Source organism: Pelodiscus sinensis, chromosome 15 (genome assembly GCF_052426305.1).
Source record: "Pelodiscus sinensis isolate ZL-2025 chromosome 15, ASM5242630v1, whole genome shotgun sequence".
Lineage (NCBI taxonomy): Eukaryota > Metazoa > Chordata > Testudines > Trionychidae > Pelodiscus > Pelodiscus sinensis.
Genome location: NC_143066.1, coordinates 33,866,448 through 33,892,355, shown reverse-complemented (window position 1 = coordinate 33,892,355; position 25,908 = coordinate 33,866,448). Strand labels below are relative to the sequence as shown.

The 25,908-nt window shown below is 41.4% G+C and overlaps 1 protein-coding gene across 3 annotated transcripts in view; it reads right to left on the bottom strand.

The window, feature by feature from the left end:
• Positions 1-2,253: 2,253 nt before the first annotated feature.
• The window catches only part of ARPC1A (actin related protein 2/3 complex subunit 1A), a 27,879-nt gene continuing 4,224 nt past the window's right edge, over positions 2,254-25,908 (bottom strand). For 2 of the 3 annotated variants that reach the window (XM_075899682.2, XM_075899681.2), the window contains exons 2-11: positions 21,648-21,753; positions 20,622-20,726; positions 17,320-17,542; positions 14,352-14,459; positions 9,927-10,139; positions 7,455-7,530; positions 7,062-7,255; positions 5,299-5,389; positions 5,052-5,113; positions 2,254-2,620 (exon numbers count right to left, since the gene is read on the bottom strand). In XM_075899682.2, the coding sequence (XP_075755797.1) occupies positions 2,614-2,620; positions 5,052-5,113; positions 5,299-5,389; positions 7,062-7,255; positions 7,455-7,530; positions 9,927-10,139; positions 14,352-14,459; positions 17,320-17,542; positions 20,622-20,726; positions 21,648-21,711 (1,143 nt within the window). In that variant the 5' untranslated portion in view covers positions 21,712-21,753 and the 3' untranslated portion in view covers positions 2,254-2,613. The remainder of the gene's footprint in view (positions 2,621-5,051; positions 5,114-5,298; positions 5,390-7,061; positions 7,256-7,454; positions 7,531-9,926; positions 10,140-14,351; positions 14,460-17,319; positions 17,543-20,621; positions 20,727-21,647; positions 21,754-25,908) is intronic. The other variant, XM_075899683.2, reaches the window with a different exon arrangement.

Genomic DNA, 25,908 nt, shown 5'->3' with positions numbered 1-25,908 from the left:
AGATATGTATTTTAAAATGTGTTTCCGCTCAAACCACACCAGCTGACACACGGAATGCAGCAGGCCGGGTGCAGCTTCCTCGTATGGTTACTTTTGCTGGCAGAAATTAAATTAAGCCAAAACACTTCCCACAACAAGACTCTTTGCTTCAAACAAATGGGTTCGGGGAAGGGGATAGGTTGAATGGATCAGACATTTCTGTATCAGAGGGCCCCAGCACCTGGGAGTCTGACAGCATGGGGGACAGTGGCTGGAAGCCCTGCAAGGCCAGCAGCTCTACTGGGGTTGGGAGCCCTTCTGGGCTGGTGGCAGGAGGGCCAGTAGCCGTAACGGGACTGGAAGCCCAGTAGCAGAGGTGGCTGGCAGCCAGCAGGGAAGCTCAGTGGGAGGAGGAGAGCCTCGAGGTCAGCAGGATTGGGGCCGGTGTTGACCAACCTGTATTTGTTAAAAGCAACTTTGCAGGTTTGCTTCCCCCTGTTCAGACTCTCCACATAGAAGAGGCAGCAGAAGAGGATCATCTTAAACAGGAGGATTAGTGAGCACTAGGGATGTCACTGTGTAAACAACTACACGATTAACCAATAAGCCCAGGCTTATTGGTTAATCTGGTCAACTACACGCATTCCCTGCCTCCTCATGCTGCTGTCCCCCTGCACCAGGGCTGAGTCAGGCTCCTCTGGAGTTTGTCTTCTCCAGAAGTGAGGAGCCAAAAGAGTTGTTAACTGACTTCCCCACCTCCTTTTCCAGAGGATTTACGTATGTAACACTTGTCCAACTATAGATAGCTTGGAACATTCCACTGTTACAGTTTTGCTTGGTTTGGAATGGATCATTTAATTTTTCCTAAATTGTTTGAAAAAAGTTGTGTATTCATGGCAATACATTCCCTGACTCCATTACTCTTTTGTCGTCTCCAGTAGCTTCTTGTGACAGGTTTTAGCTAGAGGGATGTTTTCCTAGCTCTGAAAGGCTTGTCTGCAAGAGGGAGATAATACCTATGCAATAGCAGAGGAAGAGGTTTAATTCACTACCGCTTCAAGCACAGAGACTTAGGTAGAATATACAAGGAAGCGACATGCATTATGGATGAAATCAACCATGATACTTTGCAGATCACGGCACTAAATGTTGAACGAGAGTTTCCTTTCAGTCCCAATAAATCCATGCCCTTCAGATGAAGGAAAAACTGCAAAACAGTGACTTCCCTCCCCCACTTCTGGAAACCAGAAGCAGAAGAGGAATTGGAAAATCATCATTTTTCTGTTTCATAGACCCCTTACCTGAAAAAAGATCTGCCTGGGAGTTGTAGGTAGGTTGTTTTTAGACATGCAACAGAGACAATGCCTTGTGGGCTCCCCCTCGCCCCCTTTTTCAAAGAGTCAAAGGGAAGCAGTGAGCAGTGTATCAAGTTATATACTGGTTTAGAGGAAGTGGTAAATATAGGCATTGGGTAAGTTTTTTTTCCCCCTTCATTTTTTGTGTTTAAAATGCAACGTTCTGACATGAGGCAATGCAAACTGCTCTTAGCCAGATAATCCTCTCTAATGCACTGCCAACCTCAAGGCATGCATTAAGATTCGACAATCACCTTACATGGCCATATGGACAGTTATTCATAACTGCTTCTGAGTTATCAGGGACTCAAAAGAACTCCAGCAAGTATGACCAGTCCCACATTACTTTTTAAAGTCTTTGGAGAAGCTGGTCCATGCTCTCTGTGCTGCTAAACAATCTGCATCCTCCAGTCATCATAATAAACTAGAATTGTATACACCATGCTAAGGTCATTGTCTCACTTGTCCTCTTAGACTCTAGCTCAACATTAATTATGCTTCAACTCCATTATGTGGTCTCCATCCCATATCATAGATACTTTGAGCTAATGCTATTTGAGGTGGTGCTCAGTGCAAGCCTCAAAGCATTACAGATAATCCAAGTCATTTAATTTGCCTTTAGCAAACCAAGTCTGAGCTGATAATGAGAAGACTTTCAGTTTTAATTTGCTACTATTAATCTTTGTTAACTGCTAAGACAGACAGGACTAATCACTCTGGAAATAATCACTGAGACAAGTCTCCCTCATCTAAAATTACTACTTTCCATGACCAGGCTTTTCTTTCAGAAGTCTGGATGGAAAGAGCTTTTAGATGAGAAGATTAACTTCATCCTCTTGATATAGGGCATATTAAAGGTGTTTTCCTTTCCTATGGACTCATTACTGATTAGATCATTAACAAGAAGCCAAACTACAAACACATTCTGTATCTTTTATTTCTAGCAGACAATTTACATAAAATTCCCCTTTTAAGTTAGTGATCCATAACGTCCTGCAATATACTACTAATGGAGCAGCTTTGGTAAAGAATGGAATGAAACAACCAATCAAAATGAAAAAGACAATCACAGCTGATTTTGAAACCAACACATTTCACCAAATACGTATTTTAAAGAAAATCTGCCAAGCCATATCTTCTCAGTGCTTCCAAATGTTCCAGCTTGCTCATCCCTTTTCAGGTCTGTGCGGTTGCTGGAGCGGCATGCTGTCAAGCAGTCTGTCATGCTAGATAACGGAGATCCATCTTTACATGATTCGTAGACCTTGAATAGAGGACTCTAAGGTCTTGAGAGAGAAAAATGTTTATCAGTAACTACTACACTATTTTGTATTGAACACAGTTAACTCCTACAGCAAAACTAAGTGACAGAACAAAACAGATGAAACATGAGCTGGATCTCGTTCCCTAACTTGGTCCCTACATGGGTTGGGGCTGGCACGTGCTACCAGATTATAAATTAACCAACAGTTCTCTTGCAAAAAGCATGTAAAGTGAAGCCTCAGAGTTATGAACACCTGAGTTACACACTGACTGGTCAACAACACAGCATCTGGTTCCAAATGAGGAATCAGGCAGCTAAAGAGACCCCCCCCCCCCCAAAAAGGAAAAAGTACAGTCTTGCGTTAAACATAAATTACTAAAAAAATAAAAGGAACATTATGCATCTTACAGCTTCAAAACTGTATTAAGTCAATGTTCAGCTGTAAATTTTTGAAAGAACCACCATGCTTTGTTCGCAACTGAACAGCCTCCATTCCAGATGTGCTCATAACTCAGATTCTACTGTATCCCAGAGCTCCACAGGAGAGCCAGTGGAGCTAGAGAGACACCTGCTGGCCAATCTACAGCAACACATGCATGGCCTAGAGGAAAGTGTGGGAGATACTTTGTACAGAGAATATAGGGTGCCCATAGGTATGCATATGGAAAAAATGGCTCTCACAAAGATGGGTCCCTAGATCCTTGACACAGCCCAATGATGGTTGGGTTTTTAGCACCATGTAGGCCACTCTGCCATAGGAGTGCCAAGCTGTAGCGTATGAAGTCTTGCGCTAGAATTTTAAACAATAAATTCCAGTTTCTAGGGTGACTGACCTCATGTGTTTGCTGACATTTAAAGGTCAGCCTGGAATCATTTAAACCCATTTAGGCTTTTCATTTGAGCCCCCATGTATTTTGGACCTCAGGTTAGATGCTTTTTTTGCTATTTAAAAAATAATAGTCTCTGCAGAGTATGGGTGCTGCCCAGACAGTAAGCTCAGTGCATAGGGGCTGGTGAAAGAATACAACAGTGGCCCAGACGCACAAAAGTATTTAGGCTTCTTTTAGTATTTAGGCTTGATTTCAATGGAAGTTAGAAGCCTAAGTACCTTTGTAGACCTGAGCCAGAGTTCCTTTCATTGCTCCAGTGAGGATTCTGGTCTCTTTAGTCAGCATGGTTGTGGCTTAAAAAAAGGAGGAAGAAGAGGATTAACAGGATTCCTACAGGGACCTGAGTGATCCCATTAAAAAATTAGTCGGATTAGTACCATCTGGTAATCAAATATATCTGATTATGTTGAGTCAGATCTGTCGAGTCAGATCTGTCCTCTTTAGAGAGTTCACTAACAGTCCTATATATCTAGCATCTAGACAAGAGATGGGCAATAATTTTTGGGGGAGATGCAGGATTTGGATAGAGGTTGGGCGCAGAAGGGAGCTAGGGGTAAAGGACTGGGATACAGGAAGGGTTGTGGAGTCTAAGAAGGAGTTTGGATAAAGGAGAGGGTTGTGACCTGGGGCAGGAGATTAGGGTACAGGGTCTTGGAGGGGGTATGGTTACAGGAGTGGGAGTACAGAGGATTTGGACTACATGGGGAAGGAGGTTACAGAGGCCAGAGGGTTGGAGGGAGGGGGGCTGGCGTGCCAGAGGCAGGCTCTGGCCAGCAGGCACTTACTGGATGGCTCCTGGCCAGCAGCCCAGCAGATTCCTTAGCCAGGCTCTCTGCCTACCAGGCTCTCGCAAGCTGCTCAGAGCAGCTTGCAGCAGAGGCCCCACATGTACTTATTTGAAGGCTGTGAGCCTGAGGGAAGGGGGGAGGGTGGCCAATGGGAGCTGCAAGATTGTGCTAGAGGCAGGGATAGCACCCGAAGCCTACCCTCACCCGCACCCTCCTGGGCTTGCGGCATCCAGAGATGCACATGACCCCAGTGTCAGCTTTTTTGAGCAGGTGCAGGGGGTGGAGCAGGCAGGGAAACTAGCTGAGGCTCCCACTGGGCCATGGACCAGATCTGGCTGCTTGACAGGCCGGATATAGCTCTTGGGCCGTATTTTGCCCTCCTCCCCCCGCGTCTAGATTCTCAAATGCTAACCCAATTTACATTAGGGCTGTATATCAGGTTCTGATGTCCAGATATTAACACATCACATACAGCTCACAAGGATAAGATTTTTCATGGCTATTTTTAGAAAAAAGCCAATCATGGGCAACAAACAAAAATTCACGGATGCCTGGAACCTCTTCCTGACTTTTAGTAGAAAAGCTGAGACAAAAATAGGGAATTGGATATCCAACACCCACTCTTGCGGCTCAGGACTGCTGGATGCTGCAGGGGTCTCACTGCGTGCAAAGGCCAGTGCTCCAGAACTGGCGGCTGAGACTTGTAGGGACCGCTCAGGGGGCTAGGAATTGTGGGACCCTCAACCACTTCTTAGAACTCTAGGTCTCTCACTACCTGTGATGGCTTGGAGCTCCAGGGGCCATCCTCCATGTCTGGGAGCTCCTTGTGGTTGGAAGCTGTGGGGGAGGAGGAAAGGCACAGCCGAGTTTTCTGGTGCTACCTGGCTGACAGCTTCAGCCTTGCAGCCCAGGGGCTGAAGCATGAAGTATCACGGAGGTTTTTGGAAGTCAGATTCCATGTCTTCAATGACCTCCGTGACATAATCGTAGCCTTACGCATAAGCAAAGTAGTAAATTCATACCTTGAAATCCCAGATGGTCATTGCTCCATCAATGCCAGTGGTGCAGAACTTGCGACAATCTCGCTTGTCTATCTCATAAATAGACACTTGGCTGAAAACAGAGAGTGCCAGCATAAGTGAGAAGAATACCAGAGAAGCACAAGTAGGAGACATGATTAAATATACTTTGAAGCACTGGCTATTACAGGCTTTGTAAGAACTGCAGAATGTTCAATCCCTATTCTCCCAAAGAGTGACATGATTGTAATGCGGGTCTTCTGCCCAATTTTCAGCATGCCACTTGAGAAACAACACCACAAGTATCACATTTGGAGGGTGCTGGAGAACCTGCTTGAAACCCCTCCATCTTTCATTAGCTGAGTTAGCAAGTGAAGACTTCAAAACACAACCCCAGCTCATGCACCTTCAAGGAGTAAGAATGGCAAAGTGGTTCTGTCAATGTAAGAAGTTTGGAGAGATTCTCCAAGGCAGATCGGGAAGGTCATACAGCACCATCATAAAAAGCTTACAATTTAAAGTGACAAAAACTCTACTTTAGAAGCGTTAGTGTATTTTGTGCACATGGAGTACTGGGACAAACACACAGTAGGAATATCTCATATGATTAACTTGTATTCACTCATTCCAGAAGAGTACTAAATACTGACATGAATTTTTAAATGTGAGGGTTGAAGGAGAATTAGTTTTTCAGGTGAATTCTGCTCACTGGATTTAGTGATTCTGAGAAGTGTTCCTGGTCCAATTTACGGTATCAAGTCCTAGTTACACGTCTGCTCAGGTCTGAATTATGGAACACATTAATGTGACTTTACTCAGAAGTAAAGGGAGATGAGAATAATTAACATTGATAGTTATGTTGTTAGGTTTCAGATAAACCTAGACCAACTGAACCTAGGCCAATTAAATCTCTTTATTCAGGGCATCAGAGAACTGCCCAAGAGGTCAGGAAGAAATTCCATATCTCCCTTTCCAAAAGCCAACATCAATGCACAGAACTGCTAAATTGGTCAGGTGCCTGGGGTAGAGCCATCCTGTCCATAGGATGGTTCAGGGCCCTATGGCAGCTGCCCCAAGAGGGACTCTCCCCCGTATTGATGCTAGCCTGTGGGGTGTAGGGCTGCCGTCTATGGGGATTACCTGGAAGGCCTGGCGTAAGCAGCAGCAGGGTTTGCCCCCCCCCCCCCCCCTCAGCACAACGGCAGGAACTGCAGGCAGCAGAGCAATCCAGCAGCCTGCTCTGCTCCCCTGCCGTCTCCCAGCTGAGTCACTCCACTTCACTGTGGGGACAGGAAGCTGAAGGTCCCGGCCCCTGCCCCACTCCCAGCATACCACAGGAGCAGAATGGAATGGACTGGGGCCGAGGCGCTCAGCTCCCCACTGTTACAGGAAAGTGGAACGACCCAGCTGGGAAACGGCAGCAGAGTGGAAAACTCCATTTGGTGAGGGGAGGAGGGAAGGCAACCCCTGCTGCCGCCCTGTGCCACGCTCCCCTGTTAACTCCCTGGATCACATCTCTCAGGGAAGGGGGCAGGGCCCGGGACCGAAGGAAGAGTTTCTCCAGCGCCTACATCCCCCTAGGGATGGCCCTGGCCTGGAGCAAGGCATTCCTGCCTCTCTATGAAACACGAATAAGCAACTGTCAGTGAGAGGTTAAGTTTTCTGAAAAGGCAAATCCAAGGTTGAAGGGTTTCAGATATATCCTGCACAACATTAGGTGACAAGGACAGTTCCCTTGTACACGCCCTCAGTGCTCGGGCACTCACGTGATGCTGTTTTGATGCAGTGTCTCCAAAGTAGTGTTACGATCCTCTGTAGTGGCTCTCTTGTCCATGTTGCGGAAGCGCTCCATGGCAGAAATATTGCGCTGGATGCTCTGCTTTGGAATGTCTAGTTTGGAAACGAAGGTCAGCGAGCCACGATCATCACAGTTAAAGAGCATTGGACAGCAATCATGGCCCTGCAACAGTACATCAGTAAGGCAAACACACAAGTAGCTAATTAAGTGCAGCACCTTTGCTTTTTATACCTCATGCTGCTGCAGAACAGCTCATGCTGGTGCTTGTGAAGAGGTATTTTATTATTGCTAGCTTCATAATGCATGTGTTATCCTCTCACTGAAGCACAACAATCTACAAGAGGGAAGAAGTGACACTTACGGCTGCCACCACGCTGTTCTCAGAGACAAATGACACACTCAGGAATGGGAGGAACTCTGTTTTCAGCTGTGAAACCCTAAACACAAGAACAATTGTTAAAGAGGAGCCTCACTGAAACCTCTTAGCTTTTGTTCCAATAGAATACAACAAAAGGGCCCATTCTCACATAGAGCTACTAATACAAAAGCTAGTGTAGTCCAATCACTATAATATGCTGCTTTCAAGTGACCCAAGTAGATTGGGACTTAAGAAAGTAATTATAGCTTAGTGCAAATGCCCGGTGGGATCTATTTTTACTTTAAATCCTGTGCCATGCCTCCAAGAAATTAAGGAAGAAACAATAGCTACTATTTTCCAGTTAATGGATAGGAGCTGGAGCAGCTCCCTTCCTGCCCTGCATAGGGCCCACCAGAGCAGCCCGTCTATGGTGGGCCTAACTGTCCTCCCCACTGCAGGTTACAGGCTGTATCCCCAGGAGCCAGCTGCGGAGCCCGCAGTGGCTCCCCTCAGGGGAGATAGCTTCACTGCCACAGCGAACCCTCCTCCCTAGGGCTGTGTCCAGACTCCATGCCTCCGTCGACGGAGGCATGTAGATTAGCCAGCTCGGAAGAGGGAAATGAAGCCGCGATTAAAATAATCGCGGCTTCATTTAAATTTAAATGGCTGCCCCGATCTGCCGATCAGCTGTTTGTCGGCAGATCGGGAGAGTCTGGACGCGATGCCCCGACAAAGAAGCCTTTCTTCATCGACACAGGTAAACCTGGTTTCACGAGGCTTACCTGTGTCGATGAAGAAAGGCTTCTTTGTCGGGGCATCGCGTCCAGACTCTCCCGATCTGCCGACAAACAGCTGATCGGCAGATCGGGGCAGCCATTTAAATTTAAATGAAGCCGCGATTATTTTAATCGCGGCTTCATTTCCCTCTTCCGATCTGGCTAATCTACATGCCTCCGTCGACGGAGGCATGGAGTCTGGACACAGCCTAGGAGTGGCTTCAGAAGCAGCCCTGGCCTTGCTCCTGGGGAGGCTTCGCCGTGAGCTCTGCAATGTAAAGTTTATTTAAGCTTTATACTGCAGAGCCTGCAGTGCGAGTAACCACTATAATTTTTAGCGGTTACACAGTTACATTTTAAAACGTATTTTTACATCCCTAACATTTATACAAATCCTACAATATTTTATACTGTGCTACTGAGTAGGCAGCAGATGGAGCCAACATTAACTAGAAAACTATCCTGGCTTTACTCTTGCTTTTCAGAGTATTTGTTACAGGAGCAGTGACACACATTGAAAGAAATTCATTCCAGCAATACTGATATTTACCAATTTGGGCCTTTTCTGCTGGAGAAAACAAAAAGTTAGGTTCTCTAAAGTTACAAAGATAATGTCAAACACTCCAGTTCTTGAGGCACGTGGAAGCCTTCTTTTAAGAGAGAATAATTGGATATTTATATTAATGTTAAGTGATCTCATCATTCAAGTTATTATAACAATACCAAGGAAATTAAGAGACAGGCTAGGATTTCAAAGATGGCCCTAGAGCATGGGTTCCCAAACTGGGGGGGGGGGCGTGTCCCCCTGGGGGGCATGAAGAAATTCCAGGGGGGGGGGGGTGCGAGGTGACACCCTTCCACCTTCCTCCGCCTCTAAATCCCTAAGTTTTGCTGCTATTTTTGTTTGTCCACTCCGGTCAGTTCCTTTTTTTTTTGCTTTTTTTGGGAGGGAGGGGGGGAGAGTTTTTCAAAAAATCAAAAAGGGGGCGGGATGCCAAAAAGTTTGGGAACCACTTCCCTAGAGAGATCATTAAATAATAGATGATCTAGCCAGGTATACATTCTGCACTTGTCACGAGATCAGTCTCTCTCAAACACAGCTCTGCTCAAATGGCTCCCTCCTTTCCCCACATTCCTAGAACAGTGTCACCTTTCCCCATTCCTAACAGAAGAGAGGTTGTACTTCTGTACTATGTTTAAGTCAGGAGAAGAGGTGGTGGTGGGAACACAGGAGAAGGTAGTGAAATATGTCTATCATGGTTGGAGGATAGAATTAAAAACCTTGCAACAAGAAAGATGGTAAAGAGGACAGGTGTGGCATTGAAAATTCATGGACTAAAGAGCTTATTCTCCAGTCCCTAGTTAACACTATTAAATCAGGGGCTAGATGAGCAAAAGAACCGGGCATACTCTCAGAGAAGTCTCCCCCAGCTATTCAACCGAAGAACGTAGCTTTCTACTAGCAGAAGGAAATACATAGATAGTTACAAAAACAGTTTTCAAAAACCATTACTTTACTCCATATTTGTCTTATTTACCCAACACTCCCAAGAGCCAAGGGTCTCAGACACAAGTCTTCTAAACTTTAAATGGATTGCTTGTACCCAAGCACAACATTCCATGTGCCATGCTTGCCCTTCCCCTCCTAGCGTTAGAGTTAATAAATACAACGAATACAAGAAAAAAAAAAACCACGTACATCATATTTTTTGAAGCATCAGCAACGGACACAGTGCTATCATGGCTGACCCAGGCTAGGCGGTTACCACTGGCAGAAAAACTGACACTATGCACCCATCCACCACTTCCAGTGCCGCCAAACTCTGACATCAACTGCCCAAAGGGCATCTTTGAGCCCCATGGTGTGCTGGCTGGCTTTTCATCCACTTCTTTAATGTAAGCAGAAAACACTCTGCAAATAAAAAAAAGGAGACACCATAATGATAATGGACAGAAAAGTCAGACACTGTGTAAAAAGCTTACATCAGAGTCACTAGGACATACGCTATGTTAATTATGCCATGGTAAGGTGCCATCTTTTAAGTCTCCTTTGACAGCAGACTTCTGTGAGCCTTTGGAAAACATCAACGTCACTATGCACAAAATGTACATGGGTTCTTTTTGCAAATGCAACCTTCTCTCTTTCATTTCCATAGCCAGCCTCTGGCCAAAAGGAATGTTGAACTTAAATTCTCTACTGCATTAAGGATTTTGTTCCTTTCACAGCACTAGCAACCCTTACAATCAACCAGAAAGTTAGCAGAGAATCTGAAAAGTGTGATATGTAACAGTCAGCTAACACAATCCTTACAAAGATACCCATTCTCTAATTTGAGAGCTTTAAAGAGAGATTATCACATTTTGGCTAACTGCTGAAAGAATACATCAAAACGTATTAAACTGCCACTACTTCTCTGCATTTCTTTTTCCGGCAGTGCTATTTATCAAAATGTGTTAAATAAAAGTCTCTCCCTATAATCATGGATTCTTTTGTGTGATTCAGGAGTGGCACAACATGGCATAAAGGCTACCATGGAAATTATGACAATGTCAGAGATATAGGCTTAACAGTAAGGCTGTGTCTACATTGGCACCCCTTTCCGTAAAAGGGATGCTAATGAGACACTTCGGAATTGCAAATGCCGCGGGAGATTTAAATATCCCCCGCGGCATTTGCATGAACATGGCTGCCGCTTTTTTCCGGCTCGGGGTTTTGCCGGAGAAAAGCGCCAGTCTAGACGGGATCTTGCGGAAAATAAGCCCTTTTCCGGAAGATCCCTTATTCCTTGAAAGTAGGAATAAGGGATCTTCCGGAAAAGGGCTTATTTTCCACAAGATCCCGTCTAAACTGGCGCTTTTTTCCGGCAAAACCCCGAGCTGGAAAAAAGCGGCAGCCATGTTCATGCAAATGCCGCGGGGGATATTTAAATCTCCCGCGGCATTTGCAATTCCGAAGTGTCTCATTAGCATCCCTTTTATGGAAAAGGGTGCCAGTGTAGACACAGCCTAACAGTTTATTCACTGAAAAAGACGGACAAGCCACTTAGACTGTTCTTGCTTTTGAATCACACCATAGTACAAATAATGAAATATAACAGCAGCAGTGGTTAAATGATCATGCTCAAGGTAAAAAAAAATAAGATTTTTTTTAAGTGAGCTTATGGTAACATTTTTAAAACCCTGCATGTGTGTAGCACATTGTTCAACATACAGCTGAAGAATACACAGTTTTCAGTAAAGCTGACAAATACAGAACAGGGGGAAAAAAGGCCAGAGGCATGTAGTCTAGACGTAGCCTAAAACAGAAGCTGGCAAAAGGACTGTGCTGCTGTTGGTAGGTTTAAATTTAAAGAGACCTTTACAAGAATCCGGAAGGACAGCTTAGGTAATATATGGAAATAGGACATCATATGTTAGAAGCAGCAGAGTCTTTGATACAAGGCAAAAATAAATCAGTCCCAAATAGCAAGAGGACTGGGAGGTGACTGGTGATGAAAGAAAGCCTTTCATTTGCTAAATTTTTTTTAAGCCATTCAATTTTAGAACTAATGCCATTTCTCTGCTTGAAAGTCTTTACAATCAAAGAGTACTAGAATATGGCCTTTATTTCTAGTGACACTGCTCTAGCTACTGTATAAAAAGCTCCCCTACACGGTGTTCATAGCTAACTTTATCTCTCGAGTATAAAGGAAGAGGCCCTATGGCTTATCAAGGCCAGACATCTTAAATCCTATTTAATAACCATCAGGCAACAGCTCCTCTGGCCCTGGATTTTTATCAGCATGTCTCCCTGCTTAGTTGAAGTGATGTACACTGCTAGCTACTACTGATTTTGTCCATTAAATAGCTAGTTCTGAAAAGAAGGTATCAGAGGAGATATGCTACAAGCCCAATTGTCTTTATAACCTTTGGTATATAACTGAACATTTGCTTGAAAATAGAATTCCATAAAGCTAAATTCACCCTTCAGCAGAGAAAGACTGTTCTTTTAAACATCCAGAAACAGTTTTATTGCCTCCCAGTAACCTAAGAAACTTGGAAATGTGAACTGAGGTGGACACTTCCTCTGCTGTACCTACATAAACACCTTTTCCTCTCTCTGATGAGAGTTATAATAGTTATTAAATGGTCCATCTTGCAATGAAAACTTTAAATAAAAAAATGCCTCCTAAATATGATAATAAAAGGATCCACATGTAATTTCCAGAGGAATTAAATGAAGGGCAGAGTAAGTTTTCCAGCAGGAAGTGCTTGAAACAATAATGTTAATTTTCCATGTTTTGTTAATAATGTTAATTTTCCTGTTCTAATGAAATTCTGGGAAGTTGATTCAATCCATGATTGATAATTCCTTTCATATCTATATCTTGAGATTCTTCAATAAGGGATGATTACACAGAACAAGGTGTTATAAGGTAATTCGTTCCAATTTCTTGTGAGAGTCATAAGAAAAACCCAGTGATAGCCTCTCCATATAACAGATATTGGAAAAAAATACCAGGACCAAAAAAAAAAAAAAAAAAAAGATACAAATCCACGGAAATTTCCAAAGTGCTTTAAAAACCTATACAGAAGGAACCTTTTACACACAACTCAAATGACCTCTCATCTGGAGAGGTGAAAGAATACTTTACAAAAAAGGCAATTGTTTAGGGCAGGAAATGAAGATGTATACCCTACCCAATTTAAACAAACTGGGATGTGGTCAGAATTGCTCTCCTCATGTGAAAAATGCCATGAGATCAAATAATCAGATGCCTTTGACTTCAGATTTATACTTTAGAGTAGGGAATGTAATGTGTGACCCTAGAATTTATTTTAATAGACAGAGGCTATTAGACCTTATTTTAAACTTGAGTAATTCCCCTGTAGCATATCACAAAACTCTACACTTATTTTAAGTACAAGGAAAATGTTCACTGTTGTGCAAAATAAAAGTGTTCAAAATTTAAAAAAACAGTAAAATAATCATGTACAAAATTACCTATCTGGGTCCAGAACTTGAAAGCTGATCCAAATGGATGAACCCGTGCACTGTACCTTTAATTAGATCCTGCACAGCATCCATCTACACTGAGCAACTACCAACTCTTCCAATCCCAGTCTGCTTCAGATAAAAGCTGGTGCTGGATTAGGGATGTTTATTAGTTAATTACCCACAATTTGAGTAGTTGATCTAATTTTCATCCACTACTTGATTAGTCGATAAGGGGGGAAATTGCAGAGCCACAGCAGGGTTAGCTCCTGGCCCAGGAGCTAATCCCACTGTGGCTTTGACTTTTGATGTATTTTGACTTTTAAATGTATTAAGAGCCACCAGGCAGCTCTTAATACATTTAAAAAGCAGAGACATGGGGCGGGGCAGGACCAAGGGAGGACGAGAAGTGAGCTGGAACAGCTGATTCCCAGCTCGTGCCAGTCTCCCCCCCCCACTATGTCTTTGTCTCTTTTGCCCCCCCGAGACAGTGGGGGGGGGGGGGAATCTGCATTTAAGTTGGCTCCCCCCAGCACCAGCTCTTGCTCCCCCCTACTTTTGCTGCCTCTCTCGGATAGAGGCAGCAAGGTGTGGGGGGAAACAACCAGTCCAGTCACTACTTGACTACCTGTTAAGCATATGCTTATTGGGTAGTCAACCAGTTGATTACATCCCTATGCTGGATAGCTTTCCATTTCATGAAGAGCAGCAAAGAGCTGACCAACAGGTACCTGCACACCTGAAGCAGTATTAGTAAGTAACAACTACTTTATGAAAGCAACAATGACTTTCTAGTGGATACATGCTAAAAATCCCAAGTCCCGTGTACATGTATAGTGGCACAGAGTTTACAGTCTTGCAAGGCTATATTTCTATTTTTCTAAATACACTAGAGGACTGCACCCGCTGCTTACTATGCTCACAACCCCTCTCTCTCTGGCAGCTTCCATGGCCAGAGAGCGTGATGGCATCATTCTGTCGTCCAGCACAAAAAAATTTTTTTTTTTTAAATAGAGAGAGAGAGAGAGAGATAGATTGATTAATTAAGATGTGATGGGCTGCTATTTTGACAAGGTTCACAGGAGTTACACACGGACTCACTTAAACCAGTAACCCAAATCAACTCCCAAATGCTTTAGTTACTCTCACCTGCATTTGAAGTCACAGGAGCCTGCAGCCAGCAAGACATTATTAGGATGCCAGTCCAGACTTAGGACAGTGGAGCGAATAGGCTTTTTAATGTGTTTGCTCACCCACCTAAAACAATAGGAAATAAAACTTATTTATTGAGAACCATTTGCTTTCCATTAAAGTGCCAAATATCCTGCAGCATAGGACTCAAACACATCAAACCTCAGTGCAAGTGCCTGGGAACATTCTAACTTCGCAACACAACTGACACATGTAAAGGAAGAGAGTAAAGTACACATGGACCATTAATCATCATTACTGTTAAATATGCCCCTAAATTCTCACCAGAAATTGTTCTAGACATCATGAAACTCCAGCCCACTATCATTCTACAGTGACAGAACATTACAATGCAACTCTTGTAATAGGCATATATACTTTACTTTTCAATTAGTACCACATGGGTTTTTAAAACACTGACCAGCCAAACTGTTTAGAAAAGAACTCAACTAGTTATTTCCCCGTTGTGTCTTCCTTCTACCTTATTCCATCTACTTGAGGTTTTGTAAATTCATTTCAGAAACTACTGATGATTGCAACCCCTCCAATATAATTCATGAATCTCAAGTTGCTATGACTTCTGTCAGCCAGGCATCAATAACTATTATTTTGAGCAGACACACATCTGGGTCCTGTGCTTTTGAAATCAATTTTTGAAAACACTTCAATATACTACATTGACCACTACTCTGACCTTGAACTCATTAACTTGATTTTGATGTTATAATCTATCCCTTTTATATGCCCCAAGAACAGGAGAACATTAATGAATCATAACAGAGTTAAACAGTATTTTCTTAGTACAACATTCTGAATGCTTTTTAGCAGAAAGCTTTAAAATATTGTCTGCAGCTTATCAACTTTTCTGTTCTTTATATTTTATGGTAAAATGTACGAAAGGTATATAAACTTGCATGGAAATTTTCACAGGTTATTTAGGTTACAAAATACAAGTGAAATGCTGCATTTAAACAACCTACAACAGCAATAGCAAAATAAAGCTTTTTCTATCTAAATATTGTGACATGGGTGCAAGTTCTTAGCCTATAACTGAGAAAAAAGATTATCTAAATATGGAAGATTATGTAAATAAGGACCATTCAAGTTCATGTTTGCAAATCTATCTTACTTCTTGTTCACTCAAATGCTGTGACTATGACGTAGTATAATGTTAATGAAAAGTATTAGGTGTCTCAGATCTTGTAACAGAAATACTAATGGTTATATATTGCTAAATGCTATTGAGTTCAAGCATGGTCATCCTCTCCATTTCTGAGCACCTGGTAGACCACTTGTTTCTTTACAAACCAAACAGCACAGATTTGTTTTGAATGTTTTAATAGTTTTTCTTTCAGAAATTTTGTTATTTTGTTTTATCCATGCCAGGGGTGCTACTCTCTCCAGTTTAGCCACAACACTCTCCCTACACCATATAACGGAGTGGTGAGGCTAAACCGCAACAGTGCCATGATCTTTTTATATTTGCAAAAGATATGGGGCTTTCGTTCTGAAGCTCTCTACTTGTGGTGTCCAACCAGTTCTGAAGGGGCACACTATCCACACCCAACCGGCCAAATAATCGCATGTGTTAGACGCCACGGCTCTATACAACATTTACTAAACAACTTCAGAATCTTGACTTAGTATTGAGATGGTTTGTGCGTCAATGACAAGTAAGCCATTCCATTAAAAACCCTATTCAGTAAATGAGCAAACTCCCAGGTAATGGTCAGTTATGAAAAATGCAGGCACTTTCAAAAGAGGTAAGAGAAGTTAAGAATATCAAATATTTGAGAAAATCCATGAAATCTGCCAGAAATCAGGTAGAGGAGGAGAGTACAAATAAAAGGTCTAAACAGACATATAGTAGAACCTCAGAGTTACAAATATTGGAATTGAAAACTAACCAGTCAACCACACACACAATTTAGAACCAGAAGTACACAGACAGCAGCAGAGACACATTAAAAAAAGCAAATCTAGTACAATACTGTGTAAATGTGTACTAAAAAAAAAAAGTTAAAATCTGACACGGTAAGGAAACTTTCTGTGCTCATTTCATTATGTTTAAAGGAACATTTTTCTTCTGTGTAGTAGTTTCAAAGTGGTATTAAAATCGATTTTCAATTGTAAACTTTTGAAAAAACACACGTAACACTTTGTTTAGAGTTACAAATATTTCAGAGTTATGAACAACCTCCATTCCAGAGGTATTTTTAACTGAGGTTCTACTGTAAGGCTGCGTCTAGACTGGCATGATTTTCTGGAAATTTTTAACGGAAAAGTTTTTCCATTAAAAGTATTTCCGCAAAAGCGAGTCTAGATTGGCAAGGATGCTTTTGTGCAAAAGCATCCGTGGCCAGTCTAGATGCGATTTTGCGCAAGAAAGCCCCGATCAACATTTTAGCCATCAGGGCTTTTTTGCGCAAAACAATCTTCCCTGTCTACGCTGGCCCTCTTGAGCAAGTATTCTTGCACAAGAGGGCTTTTTCCCGAGCGGGAGCGTGAAAGTATTTGCGCAAGAAGCACTGATTTTGTACATTACAAAGTTAGTGCTCTTACACAAATTCAAGCGGCCAGTGTAGACAGCTGGCAAGGTTTTGCGCAAAAGCATCTGCTTTTGCGCAAAATCTTGCCAGTCTAGACACACCCTAAGTGTTGGAAATACATTTTCAGGGCACCATCCAATAATTTAGATATTAAACTGTTACTATTAATGAGAACTGAATGACTAAATCACATGCATGACATGTACCCTTTATAGCTTAGAAATTCTGAGAAAACTTCAATAAAAAAGATAAAAACTCAGCAATTAAAGCACATTTATGGTGCACTAACTCCATTTTAAAATACACTATGGAATACAGAAACAAGACAAGGTATTGCCTCTTGGAATTGCCTTAATGGAAATTATTAAACTGCTCACCAGTCATTTTCAGACTCAAAGTAGCACACTGATATGAGTCGAGCTCCACTTCCTACAGCAAATTTATTCTCCAAAGGAGACCACTTTACAAAGGTGGCCGCACGATTAATTCTCAGAATCACTAGAGTTGGCTTCCACACGCCGTCTTTCTGACTCCAGACGTAGGCATTACGGTCTGCACCACAAGTTACAATGCGATCGCTCTTGGGAGCCCAATCAATACCTGCAATTTAGACCTTGTATTAACAGCTTTTTTTTTTTCCTTGTGAATCCCCGTTTACTGTACAGCAACCCAGAATGGAGACATCAGCTATTGCTCTTTGCTATGAAGACATATCAATTATGTCCAACCACCATTCATTCTTCAGTCACCATTGTGAACATTTACTGCTCCTGACTTCCAATAAAATCTATTAGTAAGAGGGATTTGGAGAGGGAACACAGACTGAGAGAGAAGAAAGACAGCTTTGAAAACTTGACCACTTGTCATTGAATGGCTACTGCTCTCTTCTTCCACCCCCTCTTCTGGTTCCCACATCTGATTATAATTTTGATACCTAAGAAGCAGTACTTCCATAACTTTGCCCAAACCTCTAGTACAGTTATATACTTTGCTGCTGCCAGGCTACACTGTCATTATATGTAAAACATTAGACCACAGTGGTTTTTAGAAATGTCCGAAAGAATGAAGCTATTGGTTTTTATGTAGGGACACAATGCTTATGTCTGTGTCATGCCTACTTAAGTTGCGACATCAGCCAAAAATAAAACAAGATCAAGGCAAAGAAGCAAATTAATATCAGAAAAAAAAATAGTATAAAACATCCTTTTGACAAGCTTGCCACAGCTTTCCTTCCTTCCTTTGCAATAATGGATGTTTTTAACTGGAAATATTCAGAGCAGAGTAATTTCTTATCTTCTTTCCTCAGCATCTTTCTTTGAGTCAGTCTGCAATCAGTCTCCCTTGCCACAAAAATATATTTAGACCTTCCTTAACAGCACTACTCCAGTGCCTTAAAAAAAAAAAGATTCCTTGAGCATACTGATTGAAAAAACAGCATGAAAGCTACAAAAATAGAATTCAAGTGGAAAAATGTCTAATATTTTTAGATCCAAGGTTTATTCTACAATTCATCTCTGGTTCCTTGAGGCTTCTCTCCATTAGAGTGGGCTGATATCAGCACGCAATACTGCTGGATAAGGCAAATGTTGATTTTAACTAGTTTCTCAGTTAGAGAATAGAATCCTTTTCAAAAAAGGAACAAGTAATTTTGTTTAAAAGGCTAATGAGGGACAATCCCATTTTATACATAATACTTGGTTGACTCATTGGGGCATTCTTACCATTTCTATAATTTAGTTCTGGATACTGCCAATTAGTTGAGCTTTTGTACTGAAACCAGGGACCTGTGAATTCCAAGACTCCACAAAAGTGGAATTTACCCCAGAATTGTGCATCAGTATCTAAGCTTTAGTTGACAAAGTTTTCTAACTATAATGGCTGCAAAGAAAGTGTTAAAATATAAAATGAGTAAAACAAGTGGTATGTCTTCTTGGATCTGTACATAGCTTGAAACAATAAGACAGATGCGAACAGTATCATTTATATCCAATGTGTTAAAAGTGAGCACTGTAAACCTATACATCTCCCAGGATGCCAAAATACTCAATTTACTGTTATCCAGCCATCAAAACTTATACAGCCGCTCCCTGAGTTACGACCACCTCCACTTACGACCATCCGCACTTATGACCAAAGCGGTCGTAAATGCGGATACAAGTTACGAATGGCGATCCGTACTTACGAACCATGTAACTCTATGGGATCCGAGTTACAAACATTTCGAGTTACGGACCAAGTATTGGTCCGTAACTTGTTCGTAACTCGGGGAGCGGCAGTAACATCTAGTTTTCCTCACTAACAACTTCAGTACAAAACTGCATTGTCAATACAGAAGTATGAGACAATAAAAACTGTAAATGCAAAGACAGCACAAAATAAACTGATGTTAATATTTAAAATACTATTTTCGTATATTAATTTTATAATTAACCGCCCCCAATTTTTAAAACTAAGCTCAACTGTAGAAGAATTTCTTTTTTGGAGAAAAAAATCAAGAACTTGATGCAGAAATGAACTTTACCTTTTCCCAGAATACAATACAAAACAGTTTTACCAGTGGTTCTTTTTCTTCCTTTTCATGTTTTACCTTATAAAACAAAATCCTTAAGACCCTGTTCTATCACCAGGGTTTATGAAGGCAACCCACTGCTCTTTACACAAAGACAAGCTATGGGAGACATACTTTGTATTACAAGCATAGGGAAGAGGAGAAAGGAAAAGATTAACCAATGCCAACTTGTTTAAATACATAGTGCTTGCTTAACCCACAATGTATCTATTGATATGAAAAGCCAGATACCAGGATAGCAGAGTCCTATATATTTTCTGAAGCTTGCTTGCTAAAACTAGCTGCTAAAATGGAATGGCAAATATGATCAGAGAAAAATGACAAAATTGGCTTATTTGAAAAGCTATTTATTGCTAGTTCGTTAAAGTTTTTTTTTAAAAGTCACAGGAACAGGATACATCCTTACATCCTTGAATTTTAGTATGGTAGCTACTCAACGAGTGCTTGGAAGTCAATGCTTTGTTTCCCCAAATTTGCTTTATGGGGCCCAGGAATGCGCCACAAAGCTCTCCATAAAGTGAGATTGCCAGCCTATAAAAAGTTTGAAAAAAAATTAACACAACGAATAGTTTTGCAGCACCCTAGAGACTAAAAAAAAGGTAGATGGTATCATGAGCTTTCGTGGACACAACCCACTTCTTCAGATGAATGGAGTTCAAGGGGTCCAGTTTTCAAATAAATAGCACAGAGAGGGGATGGGGGGAGGGGAAGAGAGAAGGGAAAAAAGGGGGAAAGAAATGATCAATTAGAGTGTCCATGCTAAATGAAGCTGATAAAAGCGCTTAGTACCCACTCAAAAAACCAAACAAAGGGTACTTAATGTCATTAGGATGTGGAATGTAGTGGGCCATCCAGCCAATGTCTTTGTTTAGACTTCTGTTGTAGGAATCAAACTTGTAAATTAAATTAAGTTCTGTAGCTTCCCTGTGGAGCTGGCTTTTGAAATAATACAGTGACTGAGATCCATTAACAAGTGCTTGGGCACTCCATATAAAAAGGTTGGATCATCTACTCATTACAGATTTCTTACTCTGTTTCTCAGACTATTTCTTAAAAGCAATTTGAATCACTTTCTATTACTAGGTTATGAGACTGGGCATATCCACTTACCTGTAATGTGTCCATTGTGTTCCTTTAGTTCATGAGCTTTTACCCACTGGTTTCCGCTCTTCTTATAGATGTGAACTTCATGATTATTAGGGCTAATGGCAATTTCTGGCAAAGGGAATACATTAATATTCAACATTGTCTCCACCTGTGTACGCATATTGAAACTGAAAAATACAAACTTGATTTGGAAAAAGATGCTGGTCTAAAGCTTGTGTCATAAAAACAATCTCATTAGGAATGCAGACTCTGGACTAAAAAGATTAAAGCCAAGTATACACTACAGGAGAAGGTCGGGTTAAGGTATACAATTCCAGCTACATAAAAAGATGTAGCTGTGCTGACGTACCTTAAGCCGAGCGTCAGCGCCATCCTCAGAGCAGTAGATTGACAGTCCCTTACTCCTTGCAATATCAAGGAGTACCAGTGCTGACGGGGGCATCCTCAGCATTCAATTTAGCGGGTCTTTACTAGACCCGCTAAATTGAACACCAGAAGATCAACTGCCGCACCATCAATCTTCCCAAAAGTGGAAACATGGCCTTATTCCCAAAGTCCAGAATGTATTCTAGGACATTTCTTATCTGGAGAAGCTCTGAAGAACTTTTAGTATTCCACATTCTCGAAATATGAAAAATAGATTCTGAAGGTTATAATTCAAAATGTATGGGGAGATCCTAGAGTACAAAAAAGGCTGGATTTGGGACATGGAAAAGAAGGTCAAGAGAGGACAATGGGCAAGTCATGATGCCCACATAAATCAAGTTTTTGCTTTCAAGCATCTCCACTAAACAGTTCTTGCACATCAAAACTCCTTACCTGCAATTTGGAAGACTCAATATTGTAGCATGTTTTGTACTTTTTACGGGATAGCTCAATAAATAGCACTAAGGTACTTGATAATGTTGTGTTGTACTAGATTGTTTTCTCTTTTACAAAGTTCTGGGTCACCTTTCTAAAAATATGTGGTTCTACAGCATGTGCAAAATACCAATCAAAGGGGAAAAGTTAATGCATATGGGGACTTACGAGTACGATCTCTGTTCCAGGCATGGCAGGTGATTGGTTCTAGTAAAAATTGATGTAGAGACATTCTGAATAAAGGATATTCTTAGTGTTTTAAACAATGAAAAAGCTGAAAGGAATAAGAGTTGAAAATCAATGCACAATTACAAAAAGGTATAATCTTAGACATTACTACTAGGGCTGTTTATCTAATCAGGTTGGACCTTCTTGGTCCAGCACCCTGGTGACCTGACGGGTCCCAGATGAGGGATTTTGCCAGACCAGAGGAGGTCATTTCTGGCCCTCCTAGCCCTGGCCTGGCTGCCAGCCATAGCCTGTCGCCAACCTTGCTGGCCCCAACAGGCTTCCTGGTTCCACTGGGCAGTCCTGCTGGGGCATGCTGGGCTTTCCATCCCTGCACTGCCCTGCTAGCCCGCAGGGATCCCAGCCACCACCCCTCCACTGGGACTCTGGTCCTGGAACATCCATGGTCCAGCAGAACAGATGTTGCCAGACCAGAGTATTCCAGTTTAGAGAGGCTCAACCTGTACTACAACTTATTTGCACATCATCATAACTAGCTGAACAAGAGTATTCATAAGTGACCTAGAGATGGGGTAAACAGTGAAGTGGCAAAATTTGCAGATCTTACCAAACCGCTCAAACTTAAACAACAAATAATCTTGTAGCACTTTAGAGACTAACAAAAATGTAGATGGTCTCTAAGGTGCTGCAAGACTATTGTTTAAGTTTTTCCAGTTACAGACTAACACAGCTACTTTCAAACTGCTCAATATAGTTAAGTCCAAAGCAAAACGTGAAGAGCTTCAAAAGGATCTCACAAAAGAAGGTAACTGGCAACAAAATGAGAGATAAATTTTAATGCTGATTAAATATGAATTAATGCATATTGGAAAACATAATCCAACCATACATATAAAACAATGGGAACTAATTTAGCTGTTGCCACTCAGAGATCTTGGAGTCATTGTGGATAGTTCTCTGAAATCATCCACTCAATGTGCAGCACCAGTCAAAAGAGCAAACAGAATGTTAGGAATCATTAAGAAAGGGATAGAGAATAAAACGAAGAATATCTTATTGCCTCTATATAAATCCATGGTATGCCCACATCCTGAATACTGCATGCAGATGTGGTTGCCTCATCTCAGAAAAAGATATCTTGGCATTGAAAAAAGTTCAGAAAAGGGCAACAAAAAGGAGCTAAATTAGGGGGTATGGAACGGCTGTCATATGAGAGATTAATAAAACTGGAACTTTTTAGCTTAGAATAGAGGAGACTAAGGGGGTATATGGTAGAGGTCTATACAATTATGACTGTGTGGAGAAAGTAAATAAGGAAAGATTATTTACTTGTTCCCATGACAAGAACTAGAGATCAACAAATCAAATTAATATATAGCTGGTTCAAAACAATAACAAAGTATTTCTTCACACAATGCACAGTCAACCTCTTTGCCACAGGATGTTGTGAAGACCAGGACTTTACAGTGTTCAAAAAAGAACAAGATAAATTCATGGAGGATAGGGCCATCAATGGCTATTAGCCAGGATGGGCAGGAATAGTGTCCCTAACCTCTGTTCCTCAGAAGCTGGAAATGGGCAACTTGATGATTACCTGTTCTGTCTTCCGACAGCAGCCAATGCCAGATATCCCAAAGGAAATAAACATGATACTGGGCTAGATGTACCTTTGGTCTCACCTAGTATGGCCATTCTTAGGTTCCTATGTAAGAGTATAGGTGGCTACTCATGAATTTATAAAGCACCTATGGCATACAGACTGATTTTGACTTGTAATTCTTAATACAGCTAATTGCAAATTAGCTCATCTTCAGGGCTTGACAAACGGCGGCGAAAGCCACTCGCCAGCCCCTCACTGCAATTACTTTGTGGGTAATTGACTAATCAAATAGTCGATGCATTTTGCATCAACTATTTGACTAGTCGATAGGGTGTCTTCGCCTTTGACTTGTAGAAACAGCCCTATGGCTGTTGCTATACTTGAAAGGCGAAAGTGCCACTGAAGCCTGGGATCAGCTGGGGACTCCCCGCTGACCCCAGACTCCGTGTGGCACTGCTGCTTTGAAACACTGCAGGAGCCCGGCATCAGGCTCATCCCAGTGTTTCAAAGCGGCAGCACCAGCACCTCATGGAGCCCAGGGATCCCAGGTTCCTTGCGGCGGGCTGCTGCTTTGAAGCGCTGTGGGACACAGGTGACAAGTTGCTCCTGGAGCGTCAGCATCGCATGGAGCCCAGGATCAGCTGGGGAGTCATGCCACACCTGGCATTTTAAAGCAGCAGCATGGCATGGAGCCTGGGGTCTGGCCCCAGGCTCCATGCGACACTGCCGCTTTGAAGTACCGCCTTTTGTCCCCCATCCTTGCTGCCTCTTTCTGATAAAGGGAGCAAAGGGGGGAAGGAGGGAGTGACTAGTCCTTCACATGCCTACCTGGAATGTGTCATTTTAACATTAATGCTCACACACATTCCACAGCAAACTGTCTATTGACACATTTGTTATGTGATAAAATTATTCACTTCATTAATTCCAAAAATAAATTCTAATTAACTGTAAATTTTTTAATTAAATATTTTTTTCTATGAAAACTGGACAAAAATCAACAGCATAAAATATTCTACTGTTTAAGTACATGATTTATTTAAAAAGGTTATGTTCCATAATTTGCAACTGCATTAAAACTTGCCCTTGACTTCTGCCCTTGACTTCTGCAACTGAAGTTGTATTAGAGAGTTACCACACTGCTGTATAATATAATCTTAGACTTTATACATTCCACATGCACAGCCGTCAAAAGTATAATGACGCTGTAGCATAAATGGGTGGAATATAACACTGCAACAGATGAAAATCACCTGTAGTTATCAAAATGCATACAGCTCACTACATCTAATTTATATCTGCCATTTGGATATTACATTTCATATCCAAAGATTAATTTTTGATAGTTCTGGAGAATGTTTTTTCCCTACATGCATCTAAAAGAAAAAAAAAGCAGTGATATCATTCCAAGACACTCACACCCATTATAGTCTGAAATTACAACATATCCAAGTATGGCTATGTTAGCAGAGGGTGGAGATTGCATCTGAATTCCTACCTTGCTTTGCAAACAGGAAATGAATAGAACCCAACAGAAACTGGGAAGTGAATGGAAGATGAGCAACTCCTTACTAAGTTTAGCAAATGGAATTACAATAGTTAACACTATACAGCATTCCAACAGCACAAATACTTTGGAGACTTTCTTTCTAAATTTAAGTACTGTACCCATGTTTGTTTATCACCATACTTGAAGAAAAAGTGCATTATGAGAAAAAAACAATATTTAAACTTTTAACCAAAGACAAAGTCATAATTTTAACTGACACTTGATCTCCATAGCTTGTTCTTCTAACATCCATATTCTAATAAAGCACACAACTATTATTGGAGAGGCTTTATGAAGTCCTACCACAGGGCGAGATCACCACCTTCTCCTTAATTAAAAGGGATCCAAGTTATCTCCCACCTTGGACAGGCACAATGAGATTCCATTTGTTAATCTATACAAAATGTCTGCAATTTTTTGATCATGTTCTTGTTTTAGTGCATGCCAACACACAGTAGCAGTAAATTTCCATATACAGGAAAAACTGAAGAGCGGTTAAACCAACAGGATTGCTCAGCCCTTTCTACTCTTTCAGAAATAAAAAGCAGAAAAGTTTCCAAAAATAATGAGTATACTTATTTCAAAACACTGTTTCTAGCACAATCCTGATACTTTTTCCACAGAAGAACTACATGCTGGGGAACATTAACATCTAGCCCACAGATTTTACTTCTAAGCTTCAGACTACACATCAGGTTGGTATGAAAAAATAGATGCTCAAATACGAAAACAGTTCTAGTTCACCTTAGAAAAACTCCCCCAAACACAGTATTAACTTAAAATGCCCATTCAGTGAATCAAGAGAAAAGGTATCATCCATTCTTTCCAAATAACTAGATTTCTCTGGCACAATAATCGTATTCATAAGACAGACATTGGATCACCTGTATTAGTGACAAGCATTCTGTATTGGATGACCAACTAATCACAAGAGAAAGCAATGCTGGGAGAAAATATTCTCAAAGAATACTTCTCACCAATATTTGATAACTATAATATCCTCTTCCTAACTTTCAACTTATAGGAGAGTCAAGAACAATTCAATACAAATTCAATTCAATAAAATGTTTTAATCATACTCTTCCTAATCA